This window comes from Tympanuchus pallidicinctus, unplaced genomic scaffold (genome assembly GCF_026119805.1).
Source record: "Tympanuchus pallidicinctus isolate F22 unplaced genomic scaffold, pur_lepc_1.0 scaffold7, whole genome shotgun sequence".
Lineage (NCBI taxonomy): Eukaryota > Metazoa > Chordata > Aves > Galliformes > Phasianidae > Tympanuchus > Tympanuchus pallidicinctus.
Genome location: NW_026294791.1, coordinates 22,243,183 through 22,262,416, shown reverse-complemented (window position 1 = coordinate 22,262,416; position 19,234 = coordinate 22,243,183). Strand labels below are relative to the sequence as shown.

At 37.9% G+C, this 19,234-nt stretch overlaps 1 protein-coding gene across 6 annotated transcripts; it reads left to right on the top strand.

Moving 5' to 3' along the window:
- The first annotated feature begins 3 nt into the window (after positions 1 to 3).
- RO60 (Ro60, Y RNA binding protein) lies at positions 4 to 18,989 on the top strand. 6 transcript variants are annotated; one of them, XM_052667055.1, is made up of 9 exons: positions 4 to 250; positions 5,848 to 6,450; positions 7,498 to 7,718; positions 7,959 to 8,105; positions 9,034 to 9,171; positions 9,463 to 9,579; positions 10,400 to 10,513; positions 10,954 to 11,100; positions 12,335 to 18,989. In XM_052667055.1, exons 2-9 carry the CDS (start codon positions 5,871 to 5,873, stop codon positions 12,485 to 12,487), a joined length of 1,617 nt encoding a protein of 538 aa, XP_052523015.1. In that variant the 5' UTR covers positions 4 to 250; positions 5,848 to 5,870; the 3' UTR covers positions 12,488 to 18,989. The 6 variants fall into 6 exon arrangements, 5 of the variants coding, with proteins under 5 accessions (XP_052523015.1, XP_052523011.1, XP_052523009.1 ...); XM_052667051.1 differs by having other exon boundaries at positions 134 to 250; positions 5,851 to 6,450; XR_008202460.1 differs by lacking the exon at positions 4 to 250 and adding an exon at positions 3,389 to 3,615 and having other exon boundaries at positions 5,851 to 6,450; positions 10,400 to 10,506; positions 12,335 to 12,454.
- Positions 18,990 to 19,234: the final 245 nt, after the last annotated feature.

The window sequence follows — 19,234 nt, the reverse complement described above, 5'->3', positions numbered from 1 at the left end:
AGCGCGGCGGCGCGGGGCGCGGCTCCATCCGGGTCTCGGGGATGTTGTCAGGACGCCGGCGGGCGGGGCCGCGTGTGGGGGTGCGGGACCCGCTTGGGGCCGCTCCGAGCGCTCACGACCGGCTCTGCCGCCCCCGGCTCCGTCGGGCCCTTCGCATTCCTTCGCTCGAAGGGATCCGCCTCGGACCGCGCCGCTGCTCGGGGTCGGAGGTCGCGCTGGCCCAGGTGGGCCACGCCCCGCGGCATCGAAGGCAAGTGGCAGCGGCCGGGGCGGCTGTAGCGCGGTGGGCGGGAGGCTGAGGGCTGCTGCGCCGTGCGCTCGCACACGGGGCGGGCTGCGGGCTCCCGGTGGGTCCTGCAGGGCCCAAGTAGTCTGGTGTCGGCTGCAGGGCTCTCCATTGGTCATCTGGGTCACGGGCTGTTAACGTTCCCCTTTTGATCAGAATCAAGCATCGCTATCTAAAGCACTCACGTTGCTGTCAGGGCTCTGCTGTGCTTTAGGAGTGCTGAGCTCCACAGCTGACCTCACGTTACTGAAAGGGGGGGAGGCGGTGAACGTGGTTTCTCGCAGAAAGCATATCTGGATTTTGAGGCCAATTTTAAATGTTGACTTTAAACTTTACAGGCTTTTTTTTCTTTTAATAAAGCATCAAACTCAGTCAAACTCCGTGTTTTCACTGCAAAGTTTGTTTCATCATCAGCCTAAAAACCTATGGTTCTATTAAAGCTTTCTGCTCCAGATGGATTATTTTCACATGTAACTGAAACTTGCATTGTATAGCATGTCTTAAGAAAATCAGCAGTAATTTGTAGCAGTCATAGAAAATGTGGTAGAGATCAGCTTGTGAACTCAATTGTGTTAGGGTAAATATGGGTATCAGTGTGCTCCTCAGTACTTAAGCTCCATATGGGCTGCTACATACCAGGCAAAACCATGTTTTGCTTACAGGTTAATTTATGTTGTGCTTGAAATATATACATTCCTTTACTGTTGTTTTTACTTTCCTCTCTAGAAGACAGTATGGTAGATTATATTTTTTCTTTTGATAGACTCCACGAAGAAGTTACATTTACAAATGGTTAAAACTATGGAAGTGAAATGAATTTATAGCAATTCTTTTCTAAAACTAATAGTTTAATTTCAACATCTCAGTGTTGATCATGGATATTCACTGGTAATATTTCTCCTGTTAGTGGGAACATGTTCAAACTGGGCAGGTTCATACCAATACTCATTCATTCATTTCTTTTGTTATATTTAGTCTGTGACTTAAGGCTTTTCACATTGCTAATTGCATTCAGGTAACTCAGAAGCTGGGAATATTCCAGAGCCAAAATAGTACTGCTGAATTTTCCATCAGGGCTTGAAATTCACATTGTTACAGCTCAGAAGCAATAGTAGGGTTTTGGTAAAGCACCCATTCAATGCATATTTGCATTTAGTCATCTGCAGGAATGAGATTTGTCTGTGTTTTAGAGATGTGAAAGGAAGAAACTGACAGTGAAGTGTGGGCAGAGGATAGGGACTAGATAGCAAGATGGAGTAGCTTTGGGAGCTTGGTACTCTGAAATACTAAATAGGATTAAGAAGCAGCCAGTATGATTTAAGTAGTTCAATGCTGAATAAGGAAGGGCTTTTAAAAAACACAATTTGTGTTAGGATCCACGACATTCTGTTGATTTGAACTGCTCTTTTAAGTCCCCTGAGGCAGCTCTGGAGCCAGGAGGACAGGTTCTGCAGGCCATAACCTGAGTGTGCTCACTGGCACTGCAGCAGGTAGGTGTCACAGGCTGCAGAAGAGAGAGTGGTCACTCTCTGCCCAAGAGGCAGGCAGCAGTGATTCCCAGCCTCCTGTGAACAAACCCTCCCTGGTCCTACTCCCCACTCACTGTCCCAGGGCCGAGTCCCTGCAACGCTCACCTCTGCTGCTATGTCCCCTTGCTCAGGAACCCCACAATCCATTGGTGTGTGCATTCAGTCACCAGCCTGGGTCTCCATCACCTTCTATTGATCAATGATTTTCTTTTGTACTGGTGATTTGGAAAAATAAAATTTGCAAATTTACTGTCTCCAAAGTTATTTACCTTCTGTGAACTATTTCCTCTCTGAAACTAGAGACTGTTTTTTGCTGTTCCGGTTTGGATAAAATACAAACTGGTGGCAATCTCTGCAGTAGGCTTGCCTTTTACACCAAGTGCTGATGTAATAGCACATTGTTAGCTTATGCTTTCCTATGAAACCTACTGTATGGGACCTGCTGTAGCAGGGGGTTGGACTAAATCATCTTCACAAGTCCTTTCCAACCTATACAGTTCTGCAATTCTGTAGTAAGTGTAACAGAGGGAAATCTCAGCCTCTGCAATTTGAACAGTAGGAATAAGATTTACTGCAAATATGCCCTTTTATTGAGAAAATTGTTAACTAGAGCTGTGGCTCACATGCCAAAGACTGATCCAAAGGAAATAAATGTCACTGAAATACCAAAAGCAGCTCAATTTGAGTGCGTTGAAATAAGCAATAGGCCTGGTTCTACCAAGACAATTGCTTGGATCTAAAGGGATCTCTACATATTTATACGTGGCCTATAGGAATTAGACATGAAATCATATAACCTCTATTCTTGGTGACCTAGCCTGGAAATTCAGCAGCTTCCATAGGCATCTTAAGTGCCAAAAGAGGCAAATGATGATAAGAGGAAGTCTTCCACTACAGATGGTGAGGCCATAGTACGGGCTACCCAGAGAAGTTGTAGATACACTGTCTTGAATCCCTACAGAGATTAGGCTAGGTGGAATCCTGGGCAGCCTGATGTGGTACTCAGCAGTTGGGATCCTGCCCATAGCAGCACATTGGAACCAGATGAATGTGAGGTCTTTTCTATCCTGAACCATTCTACAATCTCTATCCACAATGATAGGCACCTATGGGTGCCTTCTAGTTCAGGATATTCTATGATTTTATCTGTAGAATTAGAAGTGTGAGAATTATTCCAATTAAGTTTTGTTCCCATTTTCAAGTGAGGATAACGGTAGCCAATTTATAATAATGATTATAAAACTACACGCAAGGACAACATAACTCATCAGGTGAGAAGTAAAATGGGCACGTATAATGATACAATGGAATGATTATAATTTGTAGCTATAGCAAATAAGAACGAGCCCAAGCATAGCAGCTACAAGCGCAAAAAATGAAGAAAAAGAGCTACTTACCTTTAGAAGACCTCAGATAGGCAGGGATATCTAACAAGAAATGCTCTCACCTCCACTGCCAACCCTTAAATGAGGTCTGGGAAGGATGGATCCTGGCTCCAGCCCTTCCATCACTCAGGTGCACAGTGCACACCTGAGCTCCCCTGGGGTGGCCCTGCCTTCCCACCAGGTGCTCAATCACTGCTTCAAGCTGTGACTTAGCATTTCTGCTACAGTATTTAAATGGCACCAATGCAAATTGAAAACATAGGAAAAAATACAAAAAAAATTAAGGAATTGTGTTTATATTTATCTAATACAATCTTTTTGGATAAATGTTATAATCTGTGAGATTATAAGAGTTTTGTTTAACTGGTGATGTGGCCCTTCCAGTTCATTATAAGCCTTGGTAACCCATCAGTGGGTGAGAAGACTTTTCTTACTTGCCTAATTTTAATGTGATGTACATTATGGCACAGATATGGAAGCTGCAACAAGAAATTATTTCATAGATTTCATCTATGTGGAGATCTAGTTATTCATGCAGAATCCTGTATGCTTCCTGTTCTTAGTTATACTTGAAGGTAATGGTGTTTTTCCATTACCTGTTAATGTGGCTGGGAGTTCTTTTTTTGTTTGTTTTTTTTTTGGTGTTTTGTTTAGTTGGTTCTTTGGTTTGTTGGCTTATTTCCACTGAAAAATGTACTAATGCACTCTGAATGGGATTTTTGGATTTTTGTTTGGGGCTTTACAAAATATTACTGTATGGGAACTGTTGAGTCAGGCCTGAAGCACTGATTGAACACCTGGGAAAAGGTCCTGGTCAGCCCTGGGAGCACAGGTGAAGGCAGTTCAGTTGTGTGAGCAGAAGAGGTGGAGCCTGGCTGCACCTCTCTTAGAGCTCATTTGAGGGCTGACCCTCACTAGGGGCTGTATAGTAAAGATGTATGTGTTTATTGTTATTATACTTTTTTAAATTAAGAACTCAACTTTTATCTCATTTAGATTTCATTTTTATTATTTTAGTAGCCTATAGAATGTGGTGGGGGCTGCTGATGGTTGTTTGTTTTTTTAATTCTGGATACAGGTAGCATATCACTGTAGGTAGGCAAGAATGGAGGAAGGGTAATTCCCTTGAAGTAAGGGAAGTCATAAATCACTGTGTAATATTTTGCTTGTCTCTATTGGGAAGAAAAGTTCTTTCTCTGTTCATCATCAAAGGCAGCTATGTGCCATACCTAAAGATGGGTAAATCAATTTCTTGGAAATGCCACTTGTGGGTGCATGCTTTATGTAGAGTTTAGATTGCTCTATGTGTATGTAGCATGGTAACTGAGCTATTTAATGTCTTTTTATTGTTAGAGGAGAACTGAGGAAACTGTGTTTATTGTTGTTTTGTGAATGTTTTTGGGACAGTGATGATAGTGATGACTGGATCGGGCTGATCTTTAAGATCGGTGATTCTATGATAGTTGACCATGGAGGTGTGTGCTGTGTCAAGGAGCAGAGGTGGCCTTTAGAACGCAGCAGCTTTAATAAGACTGATTGATAAAGATGGAGGTTATAAAGTGGTTGTTTTTTTTTTTTTTCCTCATTACTCTGCTGACTGAATTCTACTTAAGCTTATTTCAGCTTCCATATTATGGGCTGAATATTACCATCCTAATGTTCTTCAAGTAAGAACAGTATTGTTGCATATAGATACTCCTGTGGAATTCTTGAAACTCAGGAATATATGAAGAACTGATGGATTGAATTCTCATGGTGCTTTCTTTCCTTTTTACTAAAAATGTAAAGCAATACGGAATTTCTGTGGTTTTTTTAGGTCTCAATGCAGCAGACTATTTGAGCTTCTAATACAGTTTTATTTTCTTTTTCTTGAGCTACTGTCAGTTGTTAAGAAGCTATTGTGTAAAAAGCCTCACTGAAACCCACTGTATTTAAATTCTCAATCTTCTGATTAAATATTCTTCCAGCATTTTACTTTATTTTAGCATTGTGTTTCTTCACTTGGCGAGTTCTATCATCCTTCTACGAAATGGAGTGGAACAAGATCCCAATTTTGTCCAAATTCAGCATGCGAACCAAAAACCTACTTAGAAAAGTAGTGTAACATATTTGTGGCAAAGAAAAGTGACGTGACCACTGTTTTAAAAGTAAAGCTCTTCACTAAGAGAGTGGTGAGGTGCTGGAACAGCTGCCCAGAGAGGTTGTGGATGTCCTGTCCCTGGAGTTGTTCAAAGCCAAATTGGATGGGGCCCTGGGCAGCCTGGTCTGGATTAAATGGGGAGGTTGGTGGCCCTGCATGTGGCATGGGTTTGGAGATTCACAATCCTTGAGGTCCCTTCCAACCATGGCCAGTCTGTGATTATGTGATTTTTCTCTATACCACTGGTTGGCATAAAGTAGTTCCTAGGGAAACAACTACTAATTAAGGGAATTAATTCATTGTTGTTGTAACTTGGGAGGTAGGGAAAAAATTCCCAATCTCTCATTGGGTTTAGTTATTGCACACTTAGAGCATACTTGTAATAAGCTTATGAAGAAAAAAGGCAAGGTGTATAGATCTGACATATGTACTTAAGTTAGAACTGAGGAAAGGATATAGTCAGAAAGCTTTTGTAGTAGTTTTAAATGAATGTTACCATTCTTTCAGCAGACCTCTTGGAAGTGCAAACAATGGAGGACGAGGCAAACCAAGTGCAACCCCCGAATGAAATGCAGGTGCCGAACTCCGACAGCAATTACGTGTGGCACGTCACCGACATGAATCGACTGCACCGCTTCTTGTGCTTCGGTTCAGAAGGTGGTTCTTACTGCGTCAAGGAGCAGAGGCTGGGCTTTGAAAATGCAGCAGCTTTAATGAGACTGATTGAGGAAGGCAGAGGTTGTGAAGTTGTTCAGGAAATTAAGACGTTCAGTCAAGAAGGCAGAACAGCCAGACAAGAGCCCCTGCTTTTTGCGCTTGCGATCTGTTCACAGTGTTCTGATGCAAAAACAAAACAAGCAGCGTTTAAAGCTGTTCCTGAGGTGTGCTGCGTACCAACTCATCTCTTTACTTTCATCCAGTTTAAAAAAGATTTGAAGGAGGGTATGAAGTGTGGCATGTGGGGCCGTGCGCTGAGAAAAGCTGTGGCAGATTGGTACAATGGAAAGAATGGCATGGCTGTTGCGTTAGCAGTTACAAAATATAAACAGAGAAGTGGTTGGTCTCATAAAGATCTTCTGAGATTGTCCCACCTGAAACCTGCCAGCGAAGGTAATACGTTTTCATCCACCTGAAAATACTTCATTTTAAACCTGTAATATTAACAGTGGAATAATTTTGGAAACATGAATACCTGTGTTATCCCCAATAGGGGCTGATTTCATGTCTGGTGTGCGTAGCCAATAAGTGCACGGAGTTGGAATCCACATAAAAGTCTCTATTTCAGTTCTGCACAGAATCAGGTGCTTAGCTATCCTTTGCAAAGTAAGCACACCCCTGACTAGAAGTGGTTATAGATAGCTGTTTACAGGATTACTTCTCTATATGGTTTCTAATTGGTTATTCTGTTTCATCTTTAAAACACGCATATCATAGGGCTAGAAGATGGTACATCTGGGAAGGAATAGCTGCTGTTACATTCCTATCTCATTTCCATGCAAGAGTGTATGATCTTTAATGTGCTAGTAACCCTTAATAAGCCTGAAGGTCCCTCATTGGGCATTTTTCTTTCCTTTTTTGTTCATGTTAGCTTGTTGTCATGTACTTGCTTGTGAAGTCATAAACAATCTGACTACGTGTATTTCACATACTTGTGGTCAAATGTTTATACTGGCTTGACCTTGGTTGTCTACACCAGTGTGGAATGATGATTTCTTAGCAATTGTATTGTATAAATTACACTGTAAAGATGTGAGGGATCATGTCAGAAATGTAACTGTCTTCAAGGTAAAAAGTCTAGTTTTACTTTCCTTATGTCAAGAGAAGGTCAAATAATATAATAGTTCCAGTTTGTTCTTATCTATTTACAAATGCTGAAATAATGCTTTTTCATTAATCAGGAAGAGTGATGGTTTGGAATCCATTAGGCTCTTTATTTTCAGGGAAAATAACACAGTAATCTAGATAGCTGTTTTAAATTGTATGGAGCTGACCCTCTTTAGAACTGATCATCAGGTCTGGGAAGTTCCTGTTATATTCTTTTCATTGTTTCTTCATTTGGTTTTTAACAAAAAATAACCTGCTAACTTGTTTGCTGGAGTGACAGATGTCAGTATAAAGATTGTAATCCTGCTTGGAAAATATTTTCCTCTTCTATAGGTGTAGCTATTGTCACTAAATACATCACCAAAGGGTGGAAAGATGTCCAAGAAGCTTACAAAGACAAAGCAGTTTCTGCTGAGACTGAAAAGCTTTTAAAATACCTGGAGGCTGTGGACAGAGTGAAACACACAAAAGATGAATTGGAGGTTATTCATTTAATAGAGGAATATGGTCTTGTTAGGGAACATCTATTGACAAACCATCTGAAATCTAAAGAGGTAGGTTAACTTAAGGAGCTTTGTATTCTCCTTACAGTAACACTTAGAATATTAAGATTTCTGTTTAAAAAAAAAAATACCCTTCTGCTATTTTTTCCAAATTATTTACACAAGTAGGTAATTATAGAACAAATCTTCACGTAACTTGCACATTTATTTTAAAATACACTTAATTAACATGCAGGTGTCAGTTCTTGTACTTGGGAATCTCATCTTGTTTTCCTTATTCTTTGCTCGGAGGTTTGGAAGGCGTTGCTGAAGGACATGCCCATTTCTGTGTTGTTGAGAAATCTAGGGAAGATGACTGCAAATTCAGTCCTTGAACCACGGGGCTCAGAAGTGGCAATAGTGTGTGAAAGACTGCGAAATGAGAAACTGCTAAAAAAGGTAAAATTAATAAATGAATAAATTCATAATCATTGCCAACCTTTGACTCTTAATCTCTTCCTAAACTGTTCCTTTAGGCAACCCCTTAATGAAATATAGGAAGGAGTCTTTAAGAAATTTGTAGCTTATTCTTTTAAAAAACTGCGTAACTTGTTTACAGATGAGGTGTACTGACATCTGGTATCTTATACTGAGGCCATGGCAAGCTTTGCCTGATGGGTTCATCCGTTGTTTGTAAATCTTGTAATTTAGAGTCAGCCATACAATCCTAAAAAAGTGAATGGAAGGCACTTTTATGAGATCCCAGGAAGTGAATGAAGTAATTAGCTTAGCCTCTGAGAGGAAAAAGTGACAGAAGAGGAAGCCTTTCTCCTTTCACGTTGATTTACAGTCCATCAGAGGTAATACAGTAAGAGGGAAGAAGGGTTCTCCAAAGGCAATCCCTAGGAGTGTATTGGGAAATAGAGAAGGTGAGTGACTTTCTGATAGTTCTTTTTTAAGTTAAGTTGATTAGTGGAATTGAAAACAACAATTCCCTTTTTTCCTGTCTCACTGCTCTTTCCTTTCTGTTGTTTCTTCTTTAATTCTGTGTAATTACTGATGCACTGGAGAAAGGGATGCAAAGGTGGTAGGATAATACCTTGATAGAGGAAAGATGAGACAGGCATTCAGCTTTCCTAAGTTTTGCTGCTGGTGATTAATGTCTTGAACATCTCCAAGAGGAAAGAAGCAATGTTTGTAACTCAGTAAATGAGTAAAGTGAAGCGATTTGAAATATTATGCAGCAGCAGCCACTATACAAACTCTTCAAAAATAATTAAAGCATGCAGATTTTGCATTATAGTCTTCATTTTAGTTTGTGCTGCTTCTTAATATGTTCTTATTAAGTTCAGGCTTCTGAAAAGTTACTTAATTACTTTGCCTGTAGGGTAGAATACATCCATTCCATGTATTGGTTGCATTAGAAACTTATAAATCTGGACATGGAAGCAGAGGGAAGCTTTGGTGGCGTCCTGATGAAGACATTTTAGAAGCTTTAGATGCTTCATTCTACAAAACTTTTGAGGTAATATAATTCTATTTACTAGGCTTAAGTCTATTTTCTGGAAGCTTATAAAAAATATAAGTAAATGTTTACTGGTTGAATAAGAGTTTTCAAACTTGATAACAAAAATCTTAATGATTTTAACTAAATGGGGAAGGGGGAAAAAAAAACTACTTAATTTTTGGCAATGCTATTGTCCTGTAATGTTGTCCTGAAAAAAAATTAAAAACCAAAACACATCTAGGTGGCAGACAGAAGGAAGAACAAATTAATAACTTTTTTGTACATGTTCTCATTTGTCTTTCCTTTTAGACACTTGAACCAACAGGAAAACGTTTCTTAATTGCAGTTGATGTCAGTGCATCAATGACTCAAAAAGTTTTGGGCAGTGTGCTGAACGCTAACACGGTTGCGGCAGCAATGTGCATGGTGAGGCATTAAATTTCTCTGTGTGTAACTACATGCAACTTGAGCTGTGATTCTGAAACAGAGGTACTCTAAATCTGGTTAGAAATCAGGAGGAAGCTGCTCTATAGTATTCTTTTATGTGTAGAAGATATGACAGTGTGCCATACTGATAGTTCAAATGCTTAATCACAGAATCAGAGTGACCTGGGTTGGAAGGGAACTCAAGGATTGTGAATCTCTAACCTCCCCTCACCACAGGTAGGGCCACCAATCTCCCCATTTAATAGTAGACCAGGCTGCCCAGGGCCACATCCAACCTGGCCTTGAACACCTCCCGGCGACCAATTTCCAGTTGTAATCAAAGTGGTTAAGGCTGCTTTTTCACTCAGCTTAACTGAGAATACATAGAAAACAATTCAGAAGCGTTGATAATTTAATACAGATTGGATTAAGAAAACTTGGGGTAATTTTTATATGATTTGAACTATCAATGGTTCCTCTGTATCGCAGTAGCTTTTGCCTCTGTTTGGTATTGTACAGTTTCATGTGTGTTTATATTAGAGTGGAACTTGTTTGGTTTTAAAAATGTAGTGTTTTATGTCAGAAGGGAGAGAAGCAAGGAAATATATTTAGTGACAGTAATTAGAACAGCTCTTAAGCTCTGATTTTTTTTTTTTGTGGTGGTGATTATTCACAAATTGCAGAATATTTAAAGTACAGGGTGAAACTCTAGTGTATATGAGTCCCAGTGACTTAAGGATGTGATGTGTTCACCAGGGAGTATCTTGATTTGGGCAATAAAATTTCTAAACAACTCTTTTTTTGTCTTCCTCTTCCTCAGGCTGTAGCACGTGTTGAGAAGGATTCCCATGTTGTTGCCTTTTCGCATGAAATGGTCCCTTGTCCTGTGACAGCTGATATGATGTTACCTCAAGTATTAGTGAAAATGTATGAAGTATGTAAAATTAAAGTAAAATAAAATAAAATTGGGAGACTGCCCTTGCTAACATCAGAGTTGAGAGGTCTCAGCAATTACATAATTTGCATTTTATTTTGTTTGCAATCATTCTTGGTGCTGTGTTTAGATGATATCTATATAGTAAACACAGGAATCTTTCCCTCCCTTTTATTTAGGGAAAGTTCAACTAGAGTGATTATTTTGACTTCCTGAATATTAAATAATGACGTTGACAATGGCATTACTAGTTCACAATGCTTACTTTAAAAAGAATAAATAAATAGGCAGAACAGAAGTGAATTGAACGAATGAAGTGTTGTTTAACAGAGGCCTCTGAATATAACAAAACATGAAGCTTACCTAAAAAGCCTTTTTTCCATGGCTTACTAATTTCTGTAGTAATATATATTCCATGTATATGCTTTTTTTCTTTTAAGATTCCAATGGGTACCACTGATTGTTCCCTTCCAATGATATGGGCTCAGAAAACACAGACAGCTGCTGATGTCTTCATTGTATTTACTGATAATGAGACTTTTGCTGGAAATACTCATCCTGCAACAGCTCTTAGAGAGTACAGGGAGGTAAATATACTTCTGAGTGCTTGCAATTGATCAATGCAATACAAAATATGTCACTGCTGTCCATGTTTTAGAGACTTAACAAGTTGTGGCTATATGAAGTAAATAATAATTTATATAGTGTTAAAAAAATTATATTTTCTACTTTGAATTAGTGGAAATAATTGTACATAGTTATTGACACTGAATTACTGAAAGGATTTGTGATTAACCTACTCTGCTTTGGCATTCAGGGAATATATGAATTTCTGCATTCTATATGATTGATCTAATAAGTTCTAATACAAGTAAGTTAATTGTAGGAAGTTCTTAAATTTATTTCTCTGAGCTTAGTGTTAATGTTTAACTTGGATCTCTGCATTAGATTCCCCCAGACTATAAATGAAGTAATGAAGGTAAGCCTGTAGAGAAAGAGGTGATAGTATCCTGTGAAGAAAGTTCTGTACATTTCAGAGGGGCTGTGTAAGCTGTGTAGCTTCAATGTTTGGAAATGGAACTAAGAAAAATACCTTCTTGCCATCACATTGCTATTAAAACTATGACTTGAACAGCAATCTTTCACGCTTTGAGGGAAGTGTTAAGTTAATATACCTTAAACTACCAGTACAACTGTGTATGGATGTTGTCATTTGTATCATTCAGTAATATGAAATTGATACCTAAATCTTCAACTTGTGTGGTGAAACTCCGGCAGAGTATTTTGTAGAGCTTAGCTTTTATGCCTACGTTTGTGCTTTTGACATGGTGTTTCTGTACTCTGATCTTCCTAAGAGTTGCTTTGCTTCACCTTACATGTTGCTAATTTACAAATTTGGCTCATGTAGTTGAATTGTTCAGGCCACAGCTGTTTTTGTTGTTTAACCAACACTTGGAAATCCTTGCCTTAGACAAAAATACACTCTGACTTTTATTAGATGATTTATTATCATCAGATCTCAATATTTTCAAATAGCAAACAGTGTTGACATCTGAAATGATGTATGAAACTTAATATTGTAGGAAAGCTTTTTTTTTAATATCCTTCATTGTAATTACTTCATTTTATTTTAATGTCACTGATGTTTCTATTGCAATGTAGTGTTAACAGACAGTCTGCTATTCTTGTCATGACACGTCTGGTTTCTATCAGTTTCTGTGCCTTTTCAGACAATGGCTTACGTAGGCAGGATTGCAAGATTTGGCCTGTGGCATGTTTCAGTTACTGTGCTCTGAAAATATCTTTTTGTTTTTCTTCTAGAAAATGGGTATTCCTGCTAAATTGATTGTATGCGGAATGACATCAAATGGTTTTACGATCGCTGATCCAGATGACAGAGGCATGTTGGATATATGTGGTTTTGATGCTGGAGCTCTGGATGTTATTCGAAACTTCATTTTGGATTTGATTTAATTTTCTAGGCATCTGTTCTTCCCTGTGGGTCCATTGCTGGCAACAGACTTAACCCTGGGAACCCCTGGCCAAATGTACTTTATTAGAATGTGGCACATAATATACCTATCAAAAATGTTCCCTTTTTGTGAGGGGAAAGCAAGAAAAGCAGATGATAAATCACTTTTCTCCTTTTTTCCTGTTGTGCAAAAAATAAAACAACGATGGGAAGTTTGCTAAAAGTTACGGGGTTACACAACATGTAATTTAATTTCATTTATAATACATCATGAACACTGAGATGTTTTCCCCCCACTGCTGTGTGATGGTTGTTTACAAGAATAAATTGATGAATTATTCCTAGGATGGGGTGGGAAAGAAAAGTGGTTTTAGCTTTTTAATAGTGTCAGTTTAACAGCAGATTAGTTGAGTGTGTTTTTTTTCTTTGGGCCTTTTTAAAATTTTGGTATTTTCAGCAAATTCCTAAGCTTCAACAGTTTCCATTGTCATACTTTGGGTCTACAAAAACCCATGTTCTGGCACAGGTAAGACCGCGCAACTGTGAAGTATAAATGTTACCCAGTGAAATTTCACACTGATAAACCTGAAAGGGGAAGAGTTCATGCTAAATCTTCTAGCAGGGATATCTGGATTTCTAAGAAAAAAAAAAAAAGTTCTTAGAGAGGAGTAATTTCTGCAGTTTCAGAAGCACTGTGTTAGAGTTTGTGTGCTTCAGAGAAAATTTTACAGATTTGCTAGGCCTGGAAATGTCTGGGAAACCACATTCAGAGCTTGCTGTGACTTCAGGCAGCAGCAGCATGCTTTTCAGTGAGGAAGATCAGCAAGTGCATGCATCTTAGCCTACTCTTGAAAGCTGAATGGCAACAACCAGAAACAAATAACCACATTTTCTTCAAAAGAATGTATTCAATGACGCGTAAATAATCTTGATGCAAATACTTCATTTTTACAGTCTTTTTGTAGATGAACACTACTTCTGATTTCTTAATTTAATCTAATGCTTTTCAAAACTACCTCCAGTTTATAGTGACCAATTCTTAACTCTTATGAAATATACAGTTGCCTCGTTCTCAAAATCTTGTTTAGGAAGTGACTGAAGCTAGATTTTTCTTTTTTTCATTCTGATAGTAAGAGTGTGAGGAAAGAAGGAAAAAGCTAGTGAATATCTTACCACTTAGGAACAGGGACTGATAACAACTTGTGTGTATATGTATTTAAAATGCTGTGTATGTGTTTATAGATGTGTGTGTGGGGGGGGAAGTTAGAAGATCTCTTTAGGAGATCGCAGTCTTAGAGTTTTTTTCATTGATGGTTTTATCACTTCTCATCAGACATTTTATGTCAGCCTCTTTTGTGATAATTCTATTTTAAACAGTGAATTTGATGTTAATTTGAAGATAAGTATGGTTTATAAAAATAACCCAACTGTGGTAAATGACATGTAAGACCATATTTTTCTGCCTAAAAAAGCAAGCTTTTAACTGTAAAATTCAAGCTCATATTATACTTTTGATACCTCTAATTATGCCTCCTACATATTGACTATAAATCCAAAGCTGCGGTTCTGTAGGATGGATATCTATTTGGTGCTATCTAAAATGAGATTATATGTTTCTGAAGATATTCTGCTACAGATTTATACTCTACCTTAACAAATGAAAATGGCAAGGGAGTCCTTTTCTGACACTAAGAAACAACAGAATTGTTTTAAATCCATGTCTTTAAAGAGCGGATGGTAGATGTGTTAGTTTTCAGGGAATGTGAATTAAGTTACTTCTGGATTATCACTGCTATTACAATGCAGCTCTGTTAGAATGCTTGAAGAACACTTTGCTAGCACCAGCTGGTCAGGTAACACACAGAAACAAACAAGTATTCCTACAAAAAACTAACAAAATAACACTTTGAATTTGGAAAAAAAAATAATTGGTCTTTTCCTGTGGAAAAGCTTCCTACCAACTGTAGTCTCCTTGCTGAATAAACATAATAAGTACAGGGAATGAACGTACTTACATGTTAATTATTTCAAGTAAATGCACTCATTTGGGAAATATTTTTGGTAGTAGTGTGTTTGAAATGAGGCAGTAGTCAAACAACTGATCAGATGTTTCCTGTTAAGCTAGAGGTGTTGAAAATAACTGATGGCTAAGTATCTGTTGCAAGTACTTTTTCTTATTTGAAGTAGTATTTGTGAAGTAATAGGAAATGTGTTGGACTAAATATGGAATGAGAAACTTGAACTGGTATTTCAAGTAACTTTTGGCAGTTAACTGCATAAATATACTGCAGGTAAAACATTAGTTATTAACAGTGACTGAAATTACAGTAGAATTGCGATGTTGAAAGTGGTTCCAGTTTAAAATATGATTCCTTGAAGTACAGGGAAGGTGAATTTTTCAGTAGGACTTATAGAAAATGTAGCTCTCTATCTGTTGATGCTAGATATAGTTATCTGTGCTGGAGTACATAATATGCCCCTAAATATTTTCCTTAACTCCATATCAAAAAATCTTGTTAGAATATTCTGTGCGGTGGCTGTCCAATGTAAAGCTAACACTGTTGAGATCCTGTTGTCATCTGCTCCCCCTTTAAAGTTTGCACAGAGGGAGAACCAAAGTGTTTCAGCTGTCAGCTTACTTTGTGGTGTGCTGACCCCTGTTCCTGCTGTCTTCTTTCTGGGGTTGTTACTGTCTTGTGTTAAGTGGCATAAGAATGATGCATTTTTCTTTTCCATAGGAAAAAGTTGATGGGTTTTTTATCTGCCTGCATGCTGGATTTCAGGAGGACAGTATGACTTATGTGCTATAATACACATTTCTCCTATAAACTGGTAATTCCTAAAATGGTACCTGAACATGTGAAGGGGGAGCAATTGTAATGTGTAATATAACATGCTCCAATTTTTTTTAAACAAGACCTGAGACAAAATTGTTAAATTTAGGTGATAATTCAATACACCATCAGTAACCTGCCCTTTCACTAAAGAGGAGACATGACTTTCTCAATTTGATAGTATCTTTTGCATTGGAGGAACACTTGGACTAATAAAACAAAAAATGGGGCTGTAATTGTGCTCTGCAGTTCACCTGTAAAATAGAACAGGAAAGAATTTAAAAATGGTGAAGTTTAGAATAAACACTTAAAGTATAAAAGCGCAGCTGGGCGAATGCAGGTTTCCTGATACATGTCACCATTAATAGGCTTTCAGTTTGATTTCAGTTTGTCATTTCAGTGCAATTCCCTAATAATTCTTAGTCTGAGACATAATAATCTAGTAATAGTCAGGCACTTTACCATTAAGGAAAGGATCTAATGGTTGGCAGCACAGCTGAAGTAAAATGTTCATCTATAGTGAAGAGCTGTAAGCGGTGGACATCAGAGGGGCAGGCTTTTTCACTGCAGTGATACGCTTAAGAATATGGAAGGCTTCTAAATATAATACAATGAGTCACCTTTGTATAATGAATCAAGACAGTTGTGATTTTGCCAAGAATTAAAATTTTGTGCCAGGAATTGTATAGCAAGAGAGAGTAGGGTTTGGGATGCTTGTAGAACTCAATTACACAGGGGCTTAATTTGCAGTTTTCTGTGCTTAAAGAAGTCTAAAGGTCAGTCTAGATTAGATACAAAGTTAGTGAGGCTTGTTTAACTGCCCAGTATGCAATGGCCGCTAATAACTGGCTGTAAAATAACTTGCTGCTTTAAACCACAGTTAAATAATTGTGGGAGCAGGATGTTGAGAGGCTATCTGATAGAGTGTATGTTCTTGGCTAAAGAAGAACACCAGTCATTTTGGAAATGTATTTTAACAATGGCTCCAACTGAAAAAAACACTAGGAAAATATTTTTCTCCATTGGAAGATACTGTTCTTCTTAATCGTGTACCTAACTTGTAGCTGTCATACCAGAAGCACTACTGTTGGTTCCACTGATGTTTGGCTTTGGTATTACCGTATTTTCCCATGTTCTGCTTTTCTCTGTTCATGTTGGCTTTTTTTCCCCATCATTCCAATCACTGAGTGAAATTTAGTTTATACTTGAATCTCTCTTCGCTCCATGCTCTCCTCCTCTCTTCTGTTGCCTGTGTTCTGCCTTTATGCCATTGTTGAGCATGATAGCTTAGCTAAGCAACTTATTCCACAACTGATGTCATAGTACTTAATTTTAAAAGCAGGACAACTTTATTTACCTTTCTTTGGTTATATAATTCTCTAACAGAGTATTTAATTTGCTGTATTTATCAGATCTTTGGTTTTAAAAGTTGCATAAATTACAAAAGTATCTTTATTCTTTTAAAAATCCAGCGTCTGCTGTTGCAATTAAATGGTACTATTTTCACAGAGCTATTTAAAAACGGCTTCTCAAATGTAAATCTTCTTTTCAGAATTAGTTTGGTGGGTCAGAGCTTTCCATTCCCTTTAATATTGTCAAGTTGCTGTTACATGCAGAACAAGAAAAACATGTGAATGAATACTCTAGATGAATGGGCAGCTTCTCTGCAATATTGAAAACATTTGAAGAATAGAATGCGTAGAAATAAAGCAGAGCACAAGTCACTCATCTTGCTCACACTTTGTCTTGTTTGTTAAGCATTTTGCCAGTTTGTAAGTTTGTTTAGCTGCTTGCAGTGGTTCACAGAGTACAGTAAGTTTTGAGTAATTTTTTCCAATGGCTATTTTGCTGAAATGATAGATTTCATTGTACCACAACACAGTACAGTGTACAACGCTGCCAAGTAAGACTTAAGGGGGGAATGTAAAACAAGGCTGTATGCTGCTCTGAGCTAAGACTTTAACTTAAGCAGAAAGTATGATGTCTTTAAGTTAATGTGCTTAAAGTTGGATTGATGATTTTGATACTGTCAAATGTGGTTTCTCTGGGTATTTCTGCATTCTAAATCTATATATTTGCATATGTGTACATGGTATGTTGGGAACTTCTCAAATGCTTCGTTAACAAATAATGGAGATAGCTGTTTTCCTGATGATACCAGCTTTTTTTAAGTGCAACTAATTACAAAGAAATGTCTGTTCCATTATGTTCTCAACTAGAAGTGTAGTTCTACTCTTGAGGAAGAATCCTGTGGAAGAAATGAGCAGATAAGTGCATTCACAGTTCTGTCTGCTTTGTGAAATAACTGAGTTTGCTTCCAGCTTCTTAGGAGCGTGGTATTTGAGCTGGATGAATGCTTATCTTAAGTATAATTCCTATTACAGAGGATTTTAGTGGGTAATTTTGAACATTCAAAGCCTAAGGAGAGAATTATGGTAAGATAAACAGCTTTTGTTCTAAAGATGATTTTTCTATTTTTTTTAAAAGCAAGTTTTAATGATTGGCTTTGAATGCCTCCTTCCCCCCCCTTTTTTTTTCCCAGAGTAGAACCACACTTCAGCTGCCATATCATGTTTAAACAACTTAAACATAATGTGGGGGCTTTGTGCTATCTGGTAACGAAGCCACCGTCTTGCTGCTACTTTCTATGGAATTACACAAAATTAACAAGAAAATATTTGGATGGGGAGCCTTAATGCAGTTGAAAAAGAAGCATAATTAACCCTTTGATTGCCTTAAGAACATGATTTTTTTGTAATAAATTGGCACTTGTTGGACTCTGCAGGCAAACAGCATGCTTTCTCAACCATTGGAGCGGAATATTGCCTTAAGTGACAATGCCCTGAGACTTCTGAAATTTAGAACTCGAAGGGTTATTTTAAACTATTGTTTGGGGGCTTTTTCTAACAGGGAACAAAATGAAAAATTTCTTTGCATACCGTGAGTACTTACATTATGGATTTGCAGGCTTTCCAGGTGCACAATTATTAACCTTGTCAGAAAATATAACTGGCCTAAGAATGATGGGCAAAGAATACTTTGATACCAGCATATGTGCAAAATAAATTCCTTTATTAAGTATAAATTTAGGGAGAGATGCACGCTTGTTTAACTTAATGAGTGTCGTTGTCAAGAATTAAGACAATGATGAAATTAGAAAAAATAAGTAGTAAATTGCAATGGTGAAAACATGAGGTCAGTGTGTTATCTCTAATTACATGAATTAAAGATGCACAGTGCAGACCAGCTGCATACTGAACACTTTCTACAAATAATATTATTTAAATTTATTTCAAACCTGCATCCCAAAAAGGAAGCTGTCAAATTCAGATGATAGTCTTGCAATCCTAGTTAGCTAAAGATCAGTGTAGAGCTTTTGTTATCTTGAGGAGGGACTGAATAAAAATCCTTGACTAGCATTTTTAGTCTAAACTGTGCATCTTTAGTACTGTAATGGTCTCTTACTAAGGAAAGAAGTTTTTACTACTGACATATGAGCTTTCTTGAAATAACCAAGTCTTGGCATTGGTTGGTCTGGCTTTGGATGTACATTTTACTGAAACTATTGAATTTAGGGTTTTTTAGACATTTAACTGCAAGTTAATACTGCTAGTAAATTGCATTTTTGACTGTAGAATATAAATACTAAATAAACTCTATGCATATTGGACTCACTGTGTGTGGCCTTAAGTGTCAAAATAGCATTGAATGGTTCATAACATAGTCTGTAGCTGCAGATTAGGCACAGGTGACCTGGCTTACACCTCGAGGATATTCCTGAATGACAGTATATAGACTGGTACTGCAGAGTAAAGAGCAAGGTGGTTACCTAATGTTCTAAATGTTCTAAAATGGCAAGCATCTTCTCCCTTTTTACTGCACCAATTAAACTTCAGTAGTGAAGTGATCAGATAT

Coding starts and splice junctions, on each gene's coding strand:
- RO60 (XM_052667049.1), top strand. CDS start 3,570: ATGTGGCCCTTCCAGTTCATTATAAGCCTTGGTAACCCATCAGTGG. Junction 6,451..7,497: donor CCTGAAACCTGCCAGCGAAG/GTAATACGTTTT, acceptor CCTCTTCTATAG/GTGTAGCTATTGTCACTAAA. Junction 9,580..10,399: donor TTGCGGCAGCAATGTGCATG/GTGAGGCATTAA, acceptor CCTCTTCCTCAG/GCTGTAGCACGTGTTGAGAA.